Here is a 20,402-nt window from a genome sequence, read left to right on the forward strand (position 1 = left end):
AAAAGGGGCGGTGTTTTCAGCGCATGACCAATCGCAAGCATGGAGAAGTCCGCTGTCAGAGCCGCTTATTTCAGTAGCGAAGAGCAAACAATAATTTTACGGAAATATGATGAGTATAGGCATATAATACAGGCAAAAAGCAACACAGTTGCAGCTGCAAAATGCAGGAAAGACAGCTGGCAAAAGATCGCTGACTGTATAAATGTGTAAATTCATAGGGATATAAACATATATTTGAATATTCTGGGAATCTTAATCTTAAACTGTAAACCATGATCAGCAATATTAAAATAATAAAAGGCTTGCAATATTTCAGTTGATTTGTAATGAATCCAGAATGTATGACATTTTTTTGTTTTTGTGTTTACATTACAGAAAATCACAATATTCTAATTTTCTGAGACAGTCCTGTATATATTGGTTCTATAACTATTGTTGACCGATAACTTGTGCTGATGCTGTACCAAAGAATTGGGTTTATTTATTTATTTTATTTAATTTTTTATTTTTTCAGGAGGGGGGTATTTTGTATTTTAAAGTGACTTCTCAGAATGTTCGAGGGACGAAATTGAAAATCCCTTTTTTGCTATCCCCTTACAAATGCATCTTCTTTTTCATTTCTTCTTGATTTATTTATTTAATTGGTATTAGTTTTGGATTGACTGTACATCGGATTTTGGGTGATGATTTGTTTTTTTTATTCATTGATTGATTTATTTTTTATTTTCTCCTCCACCTCTTTTTTCTTTTTTTCCTTTTTTTTTGGATCGTTCATACAGGTACTCATCAGGGAAAGCAAAGGGGTTTTGGTGGTCCCTGAATACGCGTTCTCTTCGGAGGGATCCTCTCACGATCCGCGCACCGAGCTCCACTGGATTTTCTTCGAAAGGGCATGCCATTTTCCAAGAGAGCTGATTGGTCAGTGGGCGGTGCTTTTATACCCGGCGATCTGTATCTCGAACATAACCTGCTCCGGAGCAGGTTAGCTGTTCAGCATAAGTTACCATGGCGATGTACCCCGGTAAGAAGTGAACCACCGTCGTAGTCCTGAAAACCCAGGGTTAAACCTGAAGTTACCTCGCTAACCCCAAATCCTGCTTCGTAGTACAGGCCCCTGGTAACCTCCTTTCATGTCACAACGCAATGAACTGTGGGTAATTCCCTTTCCCAGAGTGTGCTGGGATGCTGACTTGCGGGAAGGGGGCAGTAAGGGCTCAAAATGGCTGCCGGGAGCCCTTGCGCACTTGACCACTTGAGGAATGGGACAGCCTTAAGCCCTTACGCAAGGTGCGGGAGCGCGCACTTAAGTCTACGATTCTGCGAGGGTGGAGATTGGGATTGGGCCATATATGTCTATGCCCTAAACACCCAGGCGCTTGGTACCATGGACAGCACTCATGGACAGCACTCTGTCAGGTGCCACCACCACAATGTCAGACCACAATAACAGCAGAAGTTGGTTCCATGGTGTAATGGTTAACATCAGCATGAGTCTTTGAGAGCAGCCAGGAGAAAACCTGCAGTTCAATCTTACTGTCAAGAATTGTAGCAGAGTTTTTTACAGGATTTTATTTTTATGCCCACCGTTTTCAAAGCATGTCTGTTTCCGTAGTGTAGTGGTTATCACGTTCGCCTCACACGCGAAAGGTCCCCTGTTCGAAACTAGGCGGAAACATGTATGACTTTACAATAACATTATTTGGACTTGGAAAACCACTCCAGTCCTCTTCTTGGTGCACAGGACAGGAAGGCCGACCATCTCTTTCTCGCATTGGGTCTCATGCAGAAATTACTTTTGTTGCAGTTCCACAACTGACCAAAAGCCAGTCATTCTCCATTAAGGTACACTAGCTCCACCACCAGACCCCAGCAGCAGAGGTTCCGAGAGGGGGTCCCCGGAGGTGCGGGTACCCCGGACCAGCTGGACCAGAGCTTTGCGGCAAACCGAGCCGAGACTCGCGGGGCTTCACCTGCATTCCCGTCGCGCTGAGGCCGCGGAGAGCCGAGAATCGTGGACCGATATAAAAGTTTAGAAGGAGATGGACACTGACTTTCCAATTACATTTGTACACAGTTATTAAGTTCCTGCAATCAGGAAGTTCTTTGGGCGAAAAGCTGTCCTCGTTAGTATAGTGGACAGTATCTCTGCCTGTCACGCAGAAGACCGGGGTTCGATTCCACGACGGGGAGACTTCTTGTTTCGTACGATGATACCTACATGATTGAGTCAAGTAAACAATGGTCATTAAGAAAATAGACTAGCAGTTGCTGTCTGCCTGCCAAAGAACCTTCTAGATGCTGCAGCTGGATCAGAGGAAACTCTGATTGAGGTAGGATTATATACACACAGAAAATGTCATTGAAGAAGTAAAAAGCAGTTATTTAAGACAGCATCTAGAGCAGTGATTCTTAACCATAGGGCCGCGGCCCACACTTGGGCCGCGAGCGCCATCTAGTGGGCCGCAAAAAAAAATCCGTTTTGTACGTTTGGGCCGCGGGGGCCGCGGGACTGCATAGCAACTCCTGACCAAATGAGGAGAAGACACTCAGCTAGCTGTACGTGTAATAGTAAGAGAAATGGTGTGTATTTACAGAGTAAATCCTTAATTTTGCACAGAGTAGGTTTAGATCCGCCAGTATCAGGGATCGATTACTTGGGTCTGCGCCCAGAGCGAGCGAGCACGGTCTGATCATTTATCCTGACGCGTCCCCGTGGCCGGGGAGGTCGGTGCCGCTCGGGCTTGCGGGCTCCGTCGTTACTGCTGAAGGATTGTACATGTAGATGTGTGGGCTGACGTGTCTGCTGGACTGGGCTGTTCGGGCTTTCTCAAAAGCATCGGAAAGACTCAGGTGCTCCGCAGCCAGAGAGCTGCGGGCTCTGCCCGTCTCAGCTGATCAGGCTCGGATGAAACCTGACGCGCTGAGTCCTCTGACAACTGATTGATGTAATATTAATGTAATATCTTAAATAAAGTACAATCAAACTAAGTTTTGCTTTGTAAAACTAAATATCGTTCCAGGCTCACCAATGTTTATATTCATTTATTATAAAAATGTGTTGAGACAATTAACAAAGAAAAGGGGAAATTCAAACTGCTGGTAGAGAAATAAAATAAGATAGCATTTGAAAAATAAAATAAAATGTATTTTATTTTTAAGAGAAAAAAATGTGTGTAATTCAAGTTACATATGTTAATGGGCAAATATGTACTTTTTTTAATATACCAGTCAGATGCAGATGTATATACAACTATGAGGCTACTTGAATATATACATACATATACACACACACACACATATATATATATATATATATATATATATATATATATATATATATATATATTATGATGTTCTGGACCTTCGCTTGAGTAAATTTTCTCTAAATGGACCTAAAGTTGAATACCCCTGCTATAAAGTGTTAATATTTAATGGGCCCCGGGCCACTCTGTACTGAAAAAATTGGGCCCCAAAGTCAGAAAGGTTAAGAACCCCTGATCTAGAGCATCTCTGGGAGAATCGCTTTTTAAGCCCGCCGTCGCCTCGTCCCGGACACAGACTGACAGCACGGCCCTGAAAGCCACTCACCAACCCGTCTCACTGCCCCGCTGCTCAGCAACTAACCTTTGACTCACCTCGTTTTCAAAGCATGTCTTTTTCCGTAGTGTAGTGGTTATCACGTTCGCCTCACACGGGAAAGGTGATTTTCAACTTCAGAGTGTAGAGTCCACCTTCTGGACTGCAGGTGGAGTCCCTGTGGCTTAGTTGGTCAAAGCATCTGTCTAGTAAACAGGAAATCCTGGGTTCAATTCCCAGCAGAGCCTCTAAACTCAATTGTCTTGAGATGCTGAAAGATCACATATCTCTCACTGCTGGTTCTGGCAGTATTTCTCACATGATTGCTTAATCATAGCAGAGTACTTTGTCAAAAGTACTCCTGCTCTTAGTGAATGTTCTCTGTTTTGTCATTCTATTGGAGAACTTCTAATGTCTCCTTATTTTTGTAATAACAGGAGAGGGTAGCTAAACCAAAGTTTCCTCTAAAGACTGAATGTGAGTCCAGATTTAACCAGATTTAACTATCTGAAGGCTCTATAACCACAGAGGGACTCCAACCCTCGATCTTCTGATCCGAAGTCAGACGCCTTGTCCATTAGGCCATGTGGTCCACGAGTTGCTCCTCTTTCTCATAAAGGAAAACAGTTAATCCTGCCATTTTAGTTAATGTACTTGCCATTGTTAAATGTACTACGCGTTAGCATACCAAACAGAGGAGAAGGTGACGTCTTTAACTAACCTTGTGGATGACCAGACATTGGATAATTTTTTTTAAGAGTGATATTCTTAATTACAGTTTTTTCTGAAAGCTTAGGCGCTAATTTTGTTCTTGTAGCACAATTTCTAAAACTATTAACACACATAGCAAAACCACTCACTGAGTTAGCCAAACTAAAAGCACAAATACTGCTTTGCACTCAGTTTGTAATTTTGTAACACACACTTTTCAAAACTGTAGGCACAATTCACTGCTTACACTCAATTGCCAAATTTCCAAAACACTCCTAGCAAAATTATACACATGTATGGCTATTATTTACACTATTTTGCCAACTGTTTGGCACACTTTCACATGTGAAAACAATTTTAGAGAATTAGTTCACTTTGCAATCAGCCTAAGCACTATAAATAAGCCACAGGTAAGCTGTCTGTGTGGAGTACAATGGAAGGAGCAAGAAGAGTAAGAATCAGAGGAGGCCGAGGAAGAGGACGTGGAGGTGAAGAAGCAAGAGGTTTAGAGGAAGTTAGAGGAAGAGGACAAGGAGCAGCAAGAGGAGGACGAGGAGGGGGAAGAGGAAGGGCCAGAGCAGACCCGATATGTCATCATATGGGACAATGTTAGTTTCCATAGGGCTGCTTTGGTCCGCAACTGGTTTACCGATCACCCACTCTTCATGGCACTCAACCTCCCCCATACTCTCCATTCTTAGTGTAAATCCAATTGAAGAGTTCTTTTCTGCCCGGCGCTGGAAAGCCCACGACCGCCTTCCCCATCAACACGCAGCCCTTTTACAAGCAATGGAGGAGGCATGTGGAGATATTGAGCAGGCATCATGTCAGGCCTGGATACGGCATGCAAGGAGCTATTTTCCCCGGTGCCTTGGACTGGAGGACATCGCATGCCATGTGGATGAGATTTTGTAGCCGGACCCAGAGAGACGGCATGATGTAGGCTGATTGTCTTTTTTTTGTGAATGTATTATTTTGTGTTCTGTGCTGTGTCTTTGTTTTGACGAGTGTGAATAAACACCAATACTTGAAGTTTGGATCCCTGTGTGTTTACAGAACTATGACAAAAGTATGACCTCAAACTGACCTAGCCACCTTGTGCACAGAAAAAGAAAAAAGCCAGATGTGTTTTGTATTCATACCATCAGTGTGTAGTTGGCACATTATGTGCTTAGTAAATGATGGCATGTGTTTACTGTCTGATATGAAAACACCATTTTTACTAAGGTGTGAAGAGTTAATCAAGCTGTGTTTGCTTTTGCAAGAGAACTATAAAGTTTTGATAATTTGGTGAAAGGTTTTCTCATTTGTGTGTAGAGTTTAGCAAAAATAGCCAATGTTGCAAAAAATGTACTTAAGGATTCAGAAAAAACTGTAAAAGGCTCTTCTGGGATTTGAACCCACAGGGCCCACAACAGATGTCTCCAACTTACGTTAAGCAGACTGAACTCATCACATTTTACAGTTTTTTCTGAAAGCTTAGGCGCTAATTATGTTCTTGTAGCACAATTTCTAAAACTATTAACACACATAGCAAAACCACTCACTGAGTTAGCGAAATTAAAAGCACAAATACTGCTTTGCACTCAGTTTGTAATTTTGTAACACACACTTTGCAAAACTGTAAGCACAATTCACTGCTTACACTCAATTGCCAAATTTCCAAAACACTCCTAGCAAAATTATACACATGTATGGCTATTATTTACACTATTTTGCCAACTGTCTGGCATACTTTCACATGAGAAAACAATTTTAGAGAATTAGTTCACTTTGCAATCAGCGTAAGCACTATAAATAAGCCACAGGTAAGCTGTCTGTGTGGAGTACAATGGAAGGAGCAAGAAGAGTAAGAATCAGAGGAGGCCGAGGAAGAGGACGTGGAGGTGAAGGAGTTGGAGGAAGAGGACGTGGAGGTGAAGTAGTTGGAGGAAGAGGACGTGGAGGTGAAGAAGCGAGAGGTTTAGAGGAAGTTAGAGGAAGAGGACAAGGAGCAGCAAGAGGAGGACGAGGAGGGGGAAGAAGAAGGGCCAGAGCAGACCTGATATGTCATCATATGGGACAATGTTAGTTTCCATAGGGCTGCTTTGGTCCGCAACTGGTTTACCGATCACCCACTCTTCATGGCACTGAACCTCCCCCCATACTCTCCATTCTTACTGTAAATCCCATTGAAGAGTTCTTTTCTGCCCGGCGCTGGAAAGTCCACGACCGCCTTCCCCATCAACACGCAGCCCTTTTACAAGCAATGGAGGAGGCATGTGGAGAGATCGAGCAGGCATCATGTCAGGCCTGGATACGGCATGCAAGGAGGTATTTTCCCCGGTGACTTGGACTGGACGACATCGCATGCCATGTGGATGAGATTTTGTAGCTGGACCCAGAGAGACGGCATGATGTAGGCTGATTGTCTTTTTTTTGTGAATGTATTATTTTGTGTTCTGTGCTGTGTCTTTGTTTTGACGAGTGTGAATAAACACCAATACTTGAAGTTTGGATCCCTGTGTGTTTACAGAACTATGACAAAAGTATGACCTCAAACTGACCTAGCCTACCTTGTGCACAGAAAAAGAAAAAAGCCAGATGTGTTTTGTATTCATACCATCAGTGTGTAGTTGGCACATTATGTGCTTAGTAAATGATGGCATGTGTTTACTGTCTGATATGAAAACACCATTTTTACTAAGGTGTGTAGAGTTAATCAAACTGTGTTTGATTTTGCAAGAGAACTATCAAGTTTTGATAATTTGGTGAAAGGTTTTCTCATTTGTGTGTAGAGTTTAGCAAAAATAGCCAATGTTGCAAAAAATGTACTTAAGGATTCAGAAAAAACTGTAACAGCCCTCATGAATATTGAGGTGATTATTGGTCATCAGTGAACAGTCGTTGGCTGACCGTCACTGCCAGGGTTCTTGAGTAACTTTGATCCAGTCAGGAGTGGAGACAAAGAGAGAGATCTGTTCATTCAAATGTCAATGACAGTTGTCATTATCAAACCTCTCCAAGTCTATGGTCTCTTTCTAAGAGAATGTTGTAATGCAATGGATGACAACACATGTCTAACTGAATATACCTGCAAACATGCAGCTTATACAACAAGAAGTTGATGTATAAGCTAAGGGACAAATGGAGGTAAGTATCTTGTGATATTGAAGAAACCATTATCAAAGAGTTACTTTCCCTGACATGACTGCTCACCTTCTCATGTGGCTGGAAAACTGTGACGTCTCATTCAGCTGTTCCAGGTACTTTCCTGCAGCGTTGTTGGTATAGCAGTCAACATGGCTGAGGGCAAAATCAATATTCTAAAAAAAAAAGGCACAATGGGGCATAGCCTCTCAACAAGCTTCCTCCATTCAGCAGACCCCTCTTCTGGGGCCTGTACTACGAAGCGGGATTTGGGGTTAGCGAGGTAACTTCAGGTTTAACCCTGGGTTTTCAGGACTACGACGGTGGTTCACTTCTTATCGGGGCACATCGCCATGGTAACTTATGCTGAACCGCTAACCTGCTCCGGAGCAGGTTATGTTCCAGATACAGATCGCCGGGTGTAAAAGCACCGCCCACTGACCAATCAGCTCTCTTGGAAAATGACATGCCCTTTCGAAGAAAATCCAGTGGAGCTCGGTGCGCGGATCGTGAGAGGATCCCTCCGAAGAGAACGCGTATTCAGGGACCACCAAAACCCCTTTGCTTTCCCTGATGAGTACCTGTATGAACGATCCAAAAAAAAAGGAAAAAAAGAAAAAAGAGGTGGAGGAGAAAATAAAAAATAAATCAATCAATGAATAAAAAAAACAAATCATCACCCAAAATCCGATGTACAGTCAATCCAAAACTAATACCAATTAAATAAATAAATCAAGAAGAAATGAAAAAGAAGATGCATTTGTAAGGGGATAGCAAAAAAGGGATTTTCAATTTCGTCCCTCGAACATTCTGAGAAGTCACTTTAAAATACTAAATACCCCCCTCCTGAAAAAATTAAAAATTAAATAAAATAAATAAATAAACCCAATTCTTTGGTACAGCATCAGCACAAGTTATCGGTCAACAACAATACTTATAGAACCAATATATACAGGACTGTCTCAGAAAATTAGAATATTGTGATTTTCTGTAATGCAAACACAAAAACAAAAAAATGTCATACATTCTGGATTCATTACAAATCAACTGAAATATTGCAAGCCTTTTATTATTTTAATATTGCTGATCATGGTTTACAGTTTAAGATTAAGATTCCCAGAATATTCAAATATATGTTTATATCCCTATGAATTTACGCATTTATACAGTCAGCGATCTTTTGCCAGCTGTCTTTCCTGCATTTTGCAGCTGCAACTGTGTTGCTTTTTGCCTGTATTATATGCCTATACTCATCATATTTCCGTAAAATTATTGTTTGCTCTTCGCTACTGAAATAAGCGGCTCTGACAGCGGACTTCTCCATGCTTGCGATTGGTCATGCGCTGAAAACACCGCCCCTTTTATGTGCACGCGCTCATATCCAGATTGGAGAAACCTGGGTTGATATACCGAGTTGATAACCGCCGTCGTGTGACCGCTTAGCGTGATTGCAATTGTCCGGGTTAGTGAATCTGGATAAGGAAAAGATATCCTGGGTATGTTCAACTTGCTTCGTAGTACAGGCCCCTGTTTAGATGTTTTTGTATAAGATTAAGGAAGAAGAACAACAGCAGAGGGCGCTGTTGCTACATTTGGTAACGTGTACAATCCTGGCTACTTTTGCGCCCTGGGCGAACTGTCCAATGTATCCAATGTCTGGTCATCCACAAGGTTAGTTAAAGGCTTCACCTTCTCCTCTGTTTGGTACACTAACGCTTAGTACATTTAACAAAGGGAAGCACATTAACTAAAATGGCAGGATTAACTGTTTTTTTTTCTGAGAAAGAGGAGCAACTCGTGGACCACATGGCCTAATGGACAAGGCGTCTGACTTCGGATCAGAAGATTGAGGGTTCAAGTCCCTCTGTGGTTACAGCGCCTTCAGGTAGTTAAATCGGGTCTCCTAACTCACGCTTAGAGCCTGATTTACTAAGATCTTAAATAAAGAGTACTAAATTGCGTGTGCACTGAAAAAGTTTGTTGTTGTGTGTTTTGCGGGTGATCAACTAAGAATGCTCACGCAATTGATAACAGGTGCAAACCTCAGTATTTAAATGAGGTGTTGCGTGTCTTACGGTTTGCGCCATGGAGAGTCTGGATGGAAAGCATGATAGTCGCAAGCGCAAAATGAAATTTGACGAGTTGGAGTTAGAGATATTAGTGGAAGAGGCAAATGAACTACAGCAAAGAAATTTAAACCAAAAGAAACGCAATATGGAAGAAAATCTGCGATAGAATAAATGCCGTTGGTACAGAGTCGGCGGCAGAACCGATCTAATTGGGGGGCTGCATTTACATCATATTGCGTTCAAGAACGCAATATGATGTAAATGCTTAATATGAGTTTTCCATCAACGATCACAGCAAACCAGTTTCAATTACACAACATACTGCAAAATCTCTTTTTAATACACACACACACAAGTGTATTGTGCACCCAAACTGCAAAAAAACAAAAAACTGCAAATTTAATTTGACGAAATTAGACAGACCCAAACATTCCACATTTGCGTAATAATAAACGCCAAGGCGCCATGAAGTCAATTAAATGCATGTCTCACCTTTAGAAGAGTTGCACATCTTAATTTTCCTATTTCACCATAGATCACACTTTGGGAAGCCTTCTTTATATTTTAGCGTTATTTCCCATAGATAAGAGTGAGTTTGATGCTCCTTAACAAGTTTGGTCCGCGGATCAACATCAACCCAGCGAGCCCTTGCTCCCTGATTGGCTGATTTATGGTTCCGCGTCACACCAACGCAGAACCCACGGCGTAGGGTACGCGGCGACGCACACCGCACCGCGACCCTACGCCGTCGGCTACGCCGTCGATTTAACGCGGAACCATAATTCAGGCGAAGCTGCAGTCTCTGCGCTGATACTGACACACCGGGTCGGAGCGGATTTGGTCATGATGTTTAACCTGTGTTTTGTGATTAATAAGCACAGGTTTTAATTAAATGTAATTTACGAAGGATGATTTCATGTTCAATAAGATAAATAATCAATAAAATACAAAGTTTGGCACAAAGGCTTGGCCTGCTTGTGGGCGAGTGGAGGGGGGCACAATAAAAGAAGGTGGCAAGATATAAGGCGAAGAACTAAAGAAAAAGTGGCCTTTAATAAAACTTGTGCAACCATTTTTAAAATAGCATGCAGCAGAATAAAGACTCTCTCTCTGCGTATTCTTTGATTTTGGCGATGTCGCCTCCTTGCCACAATAACAGCAGCCATCGGTGCGTAATGCTGGGCAGATTAGCACCTTCCTTTCGAACGTATTAAATACAGACGCAATCACAATCCCTGCAATTACTTTCAGGCTTGGTAAATCTCATTGCGTGTGGTAAATGAACCCATTTGCATTTTCCCCTCCCAGTATTTAGCGCTTTCTGGCGGGTACGCCCCATATTGATTATTCATCAGCTAGGTGTTCTCTCTGAAAGGGGGTTTTGTCCCTTGCCAGTGTTTTTTTGACAGTTGTTTGGGGGTCATGTGATTGGTCTCTAGAAAGCACGTAGATCAGGGGTAGGCAATTCCGGTCCTCGAGGGCCGGTGTCCTGCATGTTTTAGATGTTTCCCTGCTTTAACACACCTGATTCTAATTAATCATTGTCATCAGCTTTTCATCCAGGGCTGCACAATTCTGTTAATGACACAGGTACTTTTATCACGGTGTGCTGAAGCAGGGTAACATCTAAGACATGCAGGACACCGGCCCTCGAGGACTGGAATTGCCTACCCCTGACGTAGATTGTATTGTATTGACTCTACTATATAAAGAAAAGATGCGAGCACGACGAGGATGGGATTCAAACCCATGCGTGCAGAGCACAATGGATTAGCAGTCCATCGCCTTAACCACTCGGCCACCTCGTCTGTTTTGTTAGGCTATTCTATTTCAACCAGTATTCACTCAACTAGCCCTCATTCAACTAGGCCTTACTCAAATAGACCTAATTTAACTATTCCACATTCAGCTAGTCATCATTATACTGTTGCTTATCAAATAGCACTCTTTCAACTAGTCCTTACTTAACTAGACCTCATTTAACTAGTCCTCATTCAGCTAGTCATCATTAAACTAGTGCTCATTCATCTTGTCCCCTCTCAAGTAGTCCTCATTCAACTAGTCCCTACTCAACTCGTCATCATTCAACTGGTCATTTCATTTAACTCGTCTTTAATCAACTAGTCCCCACTTAACTACTGGTTATTTAACTAGCCCTCATTCAGCTACTGCTTTCTCAATCAATCCTTTTCCAACTACTCCTCATTCTACTAGTCCTTACTGAATTAGTTCTCATTTAACTGGTCTTCATTCAACTAGTCCTTGCTCAACTAATATTCATTCAAGTAGTCCTCATTCAACTAGACCTCATTGACCTAGACTTCATTCAACTTGTCCTCATTCAACTAGTCCTTTGTCAACTAATCTTCATTCAACTAGTCCCTACTCAGCTAGTCTTCATTCAATTATCTCTTACTCAACTCTGCATGATTCAACTATCCCTTATTCAACTCATCCTCTTTCAACTAGTCCTTAGTAAACTAGTCCTCAATCAACTCAACCTTATTCAACTCGTCCTTGCTCAGTAAAACCTCATTCAATAAGTCCATACTCAACTAGCCCTATGACCAATGTCTGCTGTCTACACCTGTTTATATAGTGGTCTCTGTAGACCAAAAACTAACCAGGAATAGATCATATTTACATCAAACTGGTAGTTGTCCTGTTAACGGTTCATTAATAATAATATATCTGCACTTGTTTTACCTTTGACAACATATCTTTGTCTCACTTTTCTCTGTTCTTTCTCACTCTTCTTTCTCTAGCCACCTGGGGGGTATTCCAAGAAGGAGGTTGAAGGGATAAAAAATAAGTTTTGTGTCCTGAAATGTCCTTAATTCTCAAAACAGTCACATCAGCTATGCACCTTTTGTTTAATGTAACTGTGAGAGAGGCGCTTGTTCACACAGGAAGCTCAGTCCCGTGTGAACCAAGACTTAGCGTGAGAACTGGCAGGGTTGGAGGGGCCCTTTCAGCCCCCTCCGCGAGCTGTCGTATAAAGACGGAGCAAGCCGGAAGTCGGGTCAGAGTCAGCTGCGGGTCTAGTGCACGGACGCCGAGCGGGTTGATGGCTGCTCTGCCCCAGGACTGTCCGGCTCTCCAGTCCTTTGTGTGTCGAGGTAAGAGTTATCAAAGCCTAGCAATCAATCTTTATTTCAGACTACAAGGTCCATATTGACAAACATGATACAACAGAAGTACAAAACATAAAATAAATTAGAATACAGATTTTAAAAAACATACAGGGACTCTCTCCAGTGTTTCCAAAAACTGGAAGAGTATCGAATGCTGCTCCTTTCAGGCATTGTCAGTGTCATTATTATTTCATTATTAGACTTGTTCACTCTCGTCATAAAACTGTACATTAAGTTCCTGAGAACAGCACCCAGGGTTGGAACTCCACTGGTAACAAACAAGTGGCTAGCACTAGTCCACCTCGGGAGCCTCAACAGGATTCTGAGGGCATCATTATAGGCCACTCTCAGCTTTCTATATTTACCAGCACTGTAGCTGCACCACAAGTGGGCAGTATACAGTGGTGAACAGTATGCCTTAAAGAGAGCTATTTTTACATCATCAGTACACATGTAAAACTTTCGGGATAACATGTTTGCCTGTGCATACAGTTTACAGTATTGTCTCTGTATATCGTCGTCATCACTGAGGTCATCCCTGATGATATGACCCAGATATCTGACCCTGTCAACGACACTGAGCACCTTGTTGGCCAGATGAAATGAAGGGAACGTTGCCTTCCGGTCATCCTTGGTTTTCATGATCATGACTACACTCTTTTTTGGATTAAACATAATATCATACTGCAGACCATATTCAGAGCACACATTCAGCAGCTGCTGTAGGCCAGCAGAGCAGGGAGACATGATCACCAGATCATCCGCATACAGTAAGTGATTTACGAGTCTCTCCCCCACCATACAGCCAGTCTTACACTTGCTAAGGTTAGTAGAGAGCTCATCCATATATAAATTGAAGAGCACAGGTGACAAAATCCCCCCCTGTTTGACCCCATTAGTCACCAAAAAGGGCCCAGATAGAGTATCGCCCCATCTAACTTGCATAGTTTGATGGGAGTACCAGAAATGTAATATACGTATTAGATAACAGGGTACACCTCTCTCTTTTAACTTGGTAAATAGTTTTCCATGGTTAATTCTGTCAAAGGCCCGACTAGCATCCAGGAAGCATGTGAACATGGTGGAATTATGTTTACTGTACTTGCTGACAGCTTCTTTTAGAGCATATACACACATGTCAGTGCTGTGTTTACTTTTAAAACCAAATTGCTCATCAGTGGAGACAATATACTCTTGCATCCTCTCAAGGAGGACTCTCTCTAAAACCTTTGATAGCACACTAGCCAATGCTATTGGCCTATAGTTATCAATACTGGAGATCTTCCCTGTTTTCTCCTTGACTACAGGGACCAATAGAACTGACAGCATGTGGTCAGGAAGTATTCCATGCATCAGCATTCCAGTAAAACACATAGCCAGTAGTACAGAAGCTCTGTGGCTGGAATATTTTAAGTGTTCGGCAGTTATTTGATCAGGTCCACAGGACTTATTTAGAGCTAGTCTCTCAATAGCTTTTCTGATCTCTTCAGGTCTAATAACCACATTAGCATTAGAAACAGCACCTAGATTAAAATCATCACTTTTAATACAATTAAATAGGTCAGTGTAATGTTTCTTCCATAAGTCAGCAATATTCACACTCCCCGTGACCCCGCCAATATTAGAAGGCAGTGGTATTTTACTATTGTTTATAGTTTTTACTTCTTTCCAGAAATCAAATATTTCCTTTTCCTGCATTTTTCTGGCCATCGAATTAGCTCTCAATGTCTGCTCGTTCCTCTTTATAAAGCGAACTGCACTTTTAAACCGAGCCACAGCCTGCTTTTTTAAATCACATTCAGGACCATACCTTGGTTTCCCTGCTTTAACCCACTTTTTAAAAGTTTCCCTGGCCTGCAGGTGGAGTCCTTCCACATGGTTATTCCAGCCCGGCCTGTGTTTATGCTGTTTACCCCTTTTCTTAGAAAATAGTGTGCTAGCTTTGTTTAAACCATTTAAAATGAATTCATACATTTTACACAATTCATCATTATGATTAAAAAGATTACAATTAATGTTGTCACAGAGAATAGCATTATATGGGAGTTTAATATGGTTCAGGTTCCTATCAGTGCTGTCATGGTAGATTCTCAGATCCTCCTCAGAGAGCCTAGCCCACTGCAGTTTAGCATCTTGCTTATTGTCTTTAGAGATCAGCTCAGGTACTTTATCCACCTTGAGCACTATAGAGACAGGCATATGATCTGTTGCTGCCATCCCATACAAGATCTCCATTTGCTCCACACAGTCATGAGCATCAGCAGTGGTTATCACACTAGCCCCTGTGTAATTGTTTGTTGCTCTGCCATTTGCGGGAGATAACCTGACACAGTTATCCTAGCAAAGGGCAGTTGTGTGTGAGTCTTTTTGTGTGCACTGCTCGCTAATAAATATATTCATATCTTATAGCAAAAGCGAGTGTGTGTCTGATTCATTTTTGCACAGCCGACCGCTCCCGAGCCTAAAGTGAGTTTCTCCCAAAACAGAGGTTTACTGGCTAAACTGGGTATGTTAACCCAGGGTAAATGGTAAACCCGGGATTTCCGTTCCAAAATGGTCAGGTTAAGTAAGTCACCATGGTAACATAGGCTCTGAACCTAACCTGGTAGGGGGTAGGTTTTATGCCGGTTTTGTTCAGGTTTTGTTCAGATAACCCAGTTATGTTCGGGTATTTAAGCGCAAATTCAGGAGGGCTGCTGCTTGTTACAGATAGAAGCCCAAATTGTCCGTTCAATTCACCGTGAGAGGATGATAAGACCACGATATGACATTTTGGCTTTCCCCGATTAGTATTTGCGAGTTTTTCAACAGAATCCCTCATCTATTTGGGTAACCTTCTCCATCCATACACTGTAAACCCTAATAAGTTCACAGAACTCAAACTTTTTTTGTAACTGATTACCCAAAAATATTTTAGTGATATTTTTAAATGTTTTAAGTTTATATAAAATAAAAATTACACTTACAGTTGCCTAAATTATCTTAATATTATCTTTAAAAAAAGTAATATTCCACTATTTATAGTTTGGGTAAAATACACTCTGCCAGCCCACTATACATATAATCAGCTAATAATGTTAGAAAAAATGAAAGCGACACCACTGTTACAATTAAACCATTTTTAATGTTTAACCATTAAAAATTGTTTTAACTTTAACCGTTGTTAATGTTTTTAATGTTTACGCATCATGGGTCTGCCCTCTTCTCCTGCAAACAATGTGCATTGCTCTCCATTTTTTTGCATCTGGGAGTTTCTGTACAGTATTGGAGACACTGAACATATCGGGAAAGCTACTGCCTGTCAGTCGGTGCGTAAAGTGTGCCTTGCGCTAAAGCGCTTCAGGCACAACTTTATTCATTTTCCTGGCCACAAACCTACGAGGTTCATTAAGACGGATTTCCACCAACTGGCAGGTCAGCATCGCTTAGGTTTCTCAAATATGCACAGAAATCTTTGCTGGTGAGATTATATTTAATGAGCATTAGTTATATTGCAGGCTTTCCAAACGTTATTAGATGCATCGATGGGACGCATGTGCCAATTACAGCACCATCCCAAAATGAGGCTGACTTTGTTAACAGGAAAGGTTTCCACAGCATCAATTTCCAAGTAGGTATAATGGAACCGTAAGCTGCTTTTATTTTTGAGCACTCCCTTAATGATGTTTGAAAATGTATTTTTTCAATTGCCAGATGATGCGATGCTGCAAATCTAATATCAAACGTGGAGGCGAGATGGCTAGGCTCTGTACATGATGCAGGATGTAGGGAATCAAATTTGAGCACCACATTTCTACAGAGTGCGTTATATTACTAATATTATATTGATCAGTTTTGCGAATATTGTCTAACTTTGTGTTATATGTGCAATTGCAGGAGAATTTGATTGCTATCTCCTGGGGGTTAGAGGATATCCGTGCCTCCCCACGCTCATTACCCCGTACCCCGATCCGGATTCTGGAGCGCAAACGCGCTTCAACGTGGCTCACAGCAGAACCCGGGGAGAAATGATAGTCACAGAGTGTGTCTTTCATGGGACCTCTTTTATTCATTCTCTTCCCCTTCCTCTTCCTTCCCTCTTCCTTCCTCATATCTCATTCGAAACAAATGCCCTTACCTGACGACAGGGGCGGCACACCTCCGTAAACTCTTCTTCCAACCTCACAGTGTTCAGTGACATAACTGCAGAAACCACATATCTAAAGCTGGGTACACGTACCCTTTCAAGCTGTGATCGTATAGTGGTGAGTACTCTGCGGTGTGGCCGCAGCAACCCAGGTTCAAATCCGGGTCACAGCACCCCTGTGGCAGCAAGAGTGCTTCTCAATTTTTTGGAAATAGAAAGAAAAGGTGCCACGGACACAACAAAATCCAATAGGGTGTTTGGATCAGATTTTCACACCATTCACACCTCAATTGATTGCGGTGGAGAGGGGGGGTGCTACGGCCCGGACACTTAGCCAAGGACAATGGACTCTGCCAGTGGTAAGGACCCGGCAAGCGGCGCATAAGGGAGTCAATAATTCATTTAAAATGTTTCCTTTTCCCAGTTTCAGGCTTTGGTAGAAGAATACACAAGTCATGGAGCTGTCAACATGCATCCTCCTTCGATAGCTCAGTTGGGAGAGCGGAGGACTGTAGAACCAGTAAAACAGGTATCCTTAGGTCGCTGGTTCAACTCCGGCTCGAAGGACTGCCATTATTTTTCATCTTCCCAGAGCGGGACTCTATTTCATCACTGTACTCGGCTATGGCTTTGGCCACTGCCATCTACTTTGGTTGGGACATCTGAGTTGTTACACCACGTGTGTTTACACATGTTACAATCAAGAAGGGCTAGTGGCGCAATGGATAACACGTCTGAGTACAGATCAGAAGATTCTAAGTTCAACTCCTGGCTAGCTCAAAAAATCCTAATCTTTAATACTCTCCCAGTCACAACATTGGTAGTGTACAATGTTTCTTCTTCTGTGTCATTTATTTATTTACTTGCTTTTTTCATTTGTCTCTGTGTATGCCCGGAAATGTACACTTCAAAGGTGCCGCAGGATAAGCCGTCTTCCATAATGTTTCCAAAGCTGCCCCGGCTTATGCATTATGTTTGTCTTTCATGGGACCTCTTTTATTCATTCTCTTCCTTCCTCATATCTCATTCGAAGCACATGCCCTTACCTGACAACAGGGGCGGCACACCTCCGTAAACTCTTCTTCCAACCTCACACTGTGTTCACTGACATAACTGCAGAAAGCGAGCACATATCTAAAGCTGGGTACACATACCCTTTCAAGCTGTGATCGTATAGTGGTGAGTACTCCGCGTTGTGGCCGCAGCAACCCTGGTTCGAATCCGGGTCACAGCACCCCTGTGGCAGCAAGAGTGCTTCTCAAATTTTTGGAAAAAGAAAGAAAAGGTGCCACGGACACAACAAAATCCACTAGGGTGTTTGGATCAGTTTTTCAGACCATTCACACTTCAATTGATTGCGGTGGAGAGGGGGGGTGCTACGGCCCGGACACTTAGCCAAGGACAATGGACTATGCCAGTGGTAAGGACCCGGCAAGCGGCGCATAAGGGAGACAATAATTCATCTACAATGTTTCCTTTTCCCAGTTTCAGGCCTTGGTAGAAGAATACACAAGTCATGGAGCTGTCAACATGCATCCTCCTTCGATAGCTCAGTTGGGAGAGTGGAGGACTGTAGAACCAGTAAAACAGGTATCCTTAGGTCGCTGGTTCAACTCCGGCTCGAAGGACTGCCATTACTTTTCATCTTCCCAGAGCGGGACTCTATTTCATCACTGTACTCGGCTATGGCTTTGGCCACTGCCATCTACCTTGGTTGGGACATCTGAGTTGTTACACCACGTGTGTTTCCACATGTTACAATCAAAAAGGGCTAGTGGCGCAATGGATAACGCGTCTGAGTGCAGATCAGAAGATTCTAGGTTCAACTCCTGGCTAGCTCAAAAAATCCTAATCTTTAATACTCGCCCAGTCACAACCTTGGTAGTGTACACATTTCTTCTTCTGTGTCATTTATTTAAAGGTGCCGCAGGATAGGCCGTCTTCCATAATGTTTCCAAAGCTGCCCCGGCTAATGCATTATGTTTGTCTTTCATGGGACCTCTTTTATTCATTCTCTTCCTTCCTAATATCTCATTCGAAGCAAATGCCCTTACCTGACGACAGGGGCGGCACATCTCCGTAAACTCTTCTTCCAACCTCACACTGTGTTCACTGACATAACTGCAGAAACCGAGCAAATATCTAAAGCTGGGTACACATACCCTTTCAAGCTGTGATCGTATAGTGGTGAGTACTCTGCGTTGTGGCCGCAGCAACCCCGGTTCGAATCCGGGTCACAGCACCCCTGTGGCAGCAAGAGTGCTTCTCAAATTTTTGGAAAAAGAAAGAAAAGGTGCCATGGACACTGGCACCGTTTCGTTCCGTTTCGGCCATGGTGCCAAGAGACTTTTCTTTAAGTTGCAACATGATACAGGTGTGCACCGATGTTCGTGCATGGGGCACCACACAAGCGTCTTTATGTCAAACCATTCAAAAGTAATGGCAGAAAATAGGCACCAAATATGGACCAATCAGCTACTAGTATCACTTCCTGTTTAACATTGAAGTTTGACGCGGCGCCACGGCCACGCCATTTCATGAAAACTCACGAGTTTGATCACTTTTCATGGTTAACGTCTTTTGTGTCTCCTGAGCGAGTTTTATGTCGAACGGATGATCCTGCTAGGAGGAGTTCGTTAAAATACGACACGTGAAAATGGCATAAATTGCGCCAAAATTACACGATTCATTCAAAATGGCCGACTTCCTGTTCGGTTTTGGCCATGGCGCCAAGAGACTTTTCTTTAAGTTGCGAAATGATACAGGTGTGTCCCGATCTTCGTGCATGTACGTCAAACCGTATTGTGGGGCTTGAGGCACAAAGTTTTCTAGGGGGCGCTGTTGAGACATTCGGCCACGCCCATTAATGAAAACCATTAAATATCAAATTTTTCGGCAGGCTTGGCTTGCATGCAAAATGTGGTGACTTTTGGGGCACATTTAGGGTGGCGAAAAGGCCCTCATTTCATCGGAAAAATAAAAACAAGAAAAAAGCTGAGAAAAAAAAAATCCTACAGATACAATAGGGCCTTTGCACTGTAAGTGCTCGGGCCCTAATTTGAGATAAAAATTTTATCTCAAAATTTCAATTTTCTATCTCATAATTTCGACTTTTTATGTCATAATTATTACTTTCCGTGGGGATATTTTTATTTTTAAGGCTAAGTTTTCCTCTTATTTTTTTCTTTTACTGGCGGACATGGGCTTTTGATGTTTGTCTTATTTTTATTTTTCATTTTTTTGTGATGTCATGACCGCAAATAAACTGAACTGAACTGAACTGAACAGGTGTCTGCAGGATGCTGCTCTCTGATTGGTCCAGGTGTCTGCAGGATGCTGCTCTCTGATTGGTCCAGGTGTCTGCAGGATGCTGCTCTCTGATTGGTCCAGGTGTCTGCAGGATGCTGCTCTCTGATTGGTCCTGGTGTCTGCAGGACGCTGCTCTCTGATTGGTCCAGGTGTCTGCAGGATGCTGCTCTCTGATTGGTCCAGGTGTGGCCGTCAACAGGTACTTAAGCTCAGGTGTGTCTGTCCTTCTGCTTCTGTCTGGCTGCTTCCTCCACCAGGTAACGTCACCTCAGGTGAGGAACAGAAACGCTGTCTAGGTTCAGGTTCTGGTTTCATTTCATTCATGTATTTAAAAGTGACAACGCATGT

The 20,402-nt window shown here is 42.6% G+C and overlaps 1 protein-coding gene and 9 non-coding genes across 10 annotated transcripts in view; 8 read left to right on the plus strand and 2 right to left on the minus strand.

The window, feature by feature from the left end:
- Positions 1 to 1,602: 1,602 nt before the first annotated feature.
- Positions 1,603 to 1,675, plus strand: trnav-cac (transfer RNA valine (anticodon CAC)). Its single transcript has one exon. It is a non-coding gene; the product is annotated as a tRNA-Val (tRNA).
- Positions 1,676 to 3,750: 2,075 nt separating this feature from the next.
- trnat-agu (transfer RNA threonine (anticodon AGU)) lies at positions 3,751 to 3,824 on the plus strand. Its single transcript has one exon. It is a non-coding gene; the product is annotated as a tRNA-Thr (tRNA).
- Positions 3,825 to 4,095: 271 nt separating this feature from the next.
- On the minus strand, positions 4,096 to 4,168 carry trnar-ucg (transfer RNA arginine (anticodon UCG)). Its single transcript has one exon. It is a non-coding gene; the product is annotated as a tRNA-Arg (tRNA).
- Positions 4,169 to 7,413: 3,245 nt separating this feature from the next.
- The window catches only part of LOC133451751 (zinc finger protein 665-like), a 37,084-nt gene continuing 24,095 nt past the window's right edge, over positions 7,414 to 20,402 (plus strand). Inside the window, exon 1 of the mRNA XM_061730892.1 lies at positions 7,414 to 7,419. Coding sequence (XP_061586876.1) covers positions 7,414 to 7,419 — 6 coding nt within the window. The remainder of the gene's footprint in view (positions 7,420 to 20,402) is intronic.
- On the plus strand, positions 9,217 to 9,289 carry trnar-ucg (transfer RNA arginine (anticodon UCG)). The gene has a single exon. It is a non-coding gene; the product is annotated as a tRNA-Arg (tRNA).
- On the minus strand, positions 11,212 to 11,293 carry trnas-gcu (transfer RNA serine (anticodon GCU)). Its single transcript has one exon. It is a non-coding gene; the product is annotated as a tRNA-Ser (tRNA).
- Positions 17,224 to 17,312, plus strand: trnay-gua (transfer RNA tyrosine (anticodon GUA)). Its single transcript is given in 2 exon segments — positions 17,224 to 17,260; positions 17,277 to 17,312. It is a non-coding gene; the product is annotated as a tRNA-Tyr (tRNA).
- Positions 18,285 to 18,373, plus strand: trnay-gua (transfer RNA tyrosine (anticodon GUA)). Its single transcript is given in 2 exon segments — positions 18,285 to 18,321; positions 18,338 to 18,373. It is a non-coding gene; the product is annotated as a tRNA-Tyr (tRNA).
- trnac-gca (transfer RNA cysteine (anticodon GCA)) lies at positions 18,514 to 18,586 on the plus strand. Its single transcript has one exon. It is a non-coding gene; the product is annotated as a tRNA-Cys (tRNA).
- Positions 18,916 to 18,987, plus strand: trnah-gug (transfer RNA histidin (anticodon GUG)). Its single transcript has one exon. It is a non-coding gene; the product is annotated as a tRNA-His (tRNA).

The sequence above is a fragment of the Cololabis saira genome, chromosome 10, assembly GCF_033807715.1.
Source record: "Cololabis saira isolate AMF1-May2022 chromosome 10, fColSai1.1, whole genome shotgun sequence".
Classification (NCBI taxonomy): Eukaryota; Metazoa; Chordata; class Actinopteri; order Beloniformes; family Belonidae; genus Cololabis; species Cololabis saira.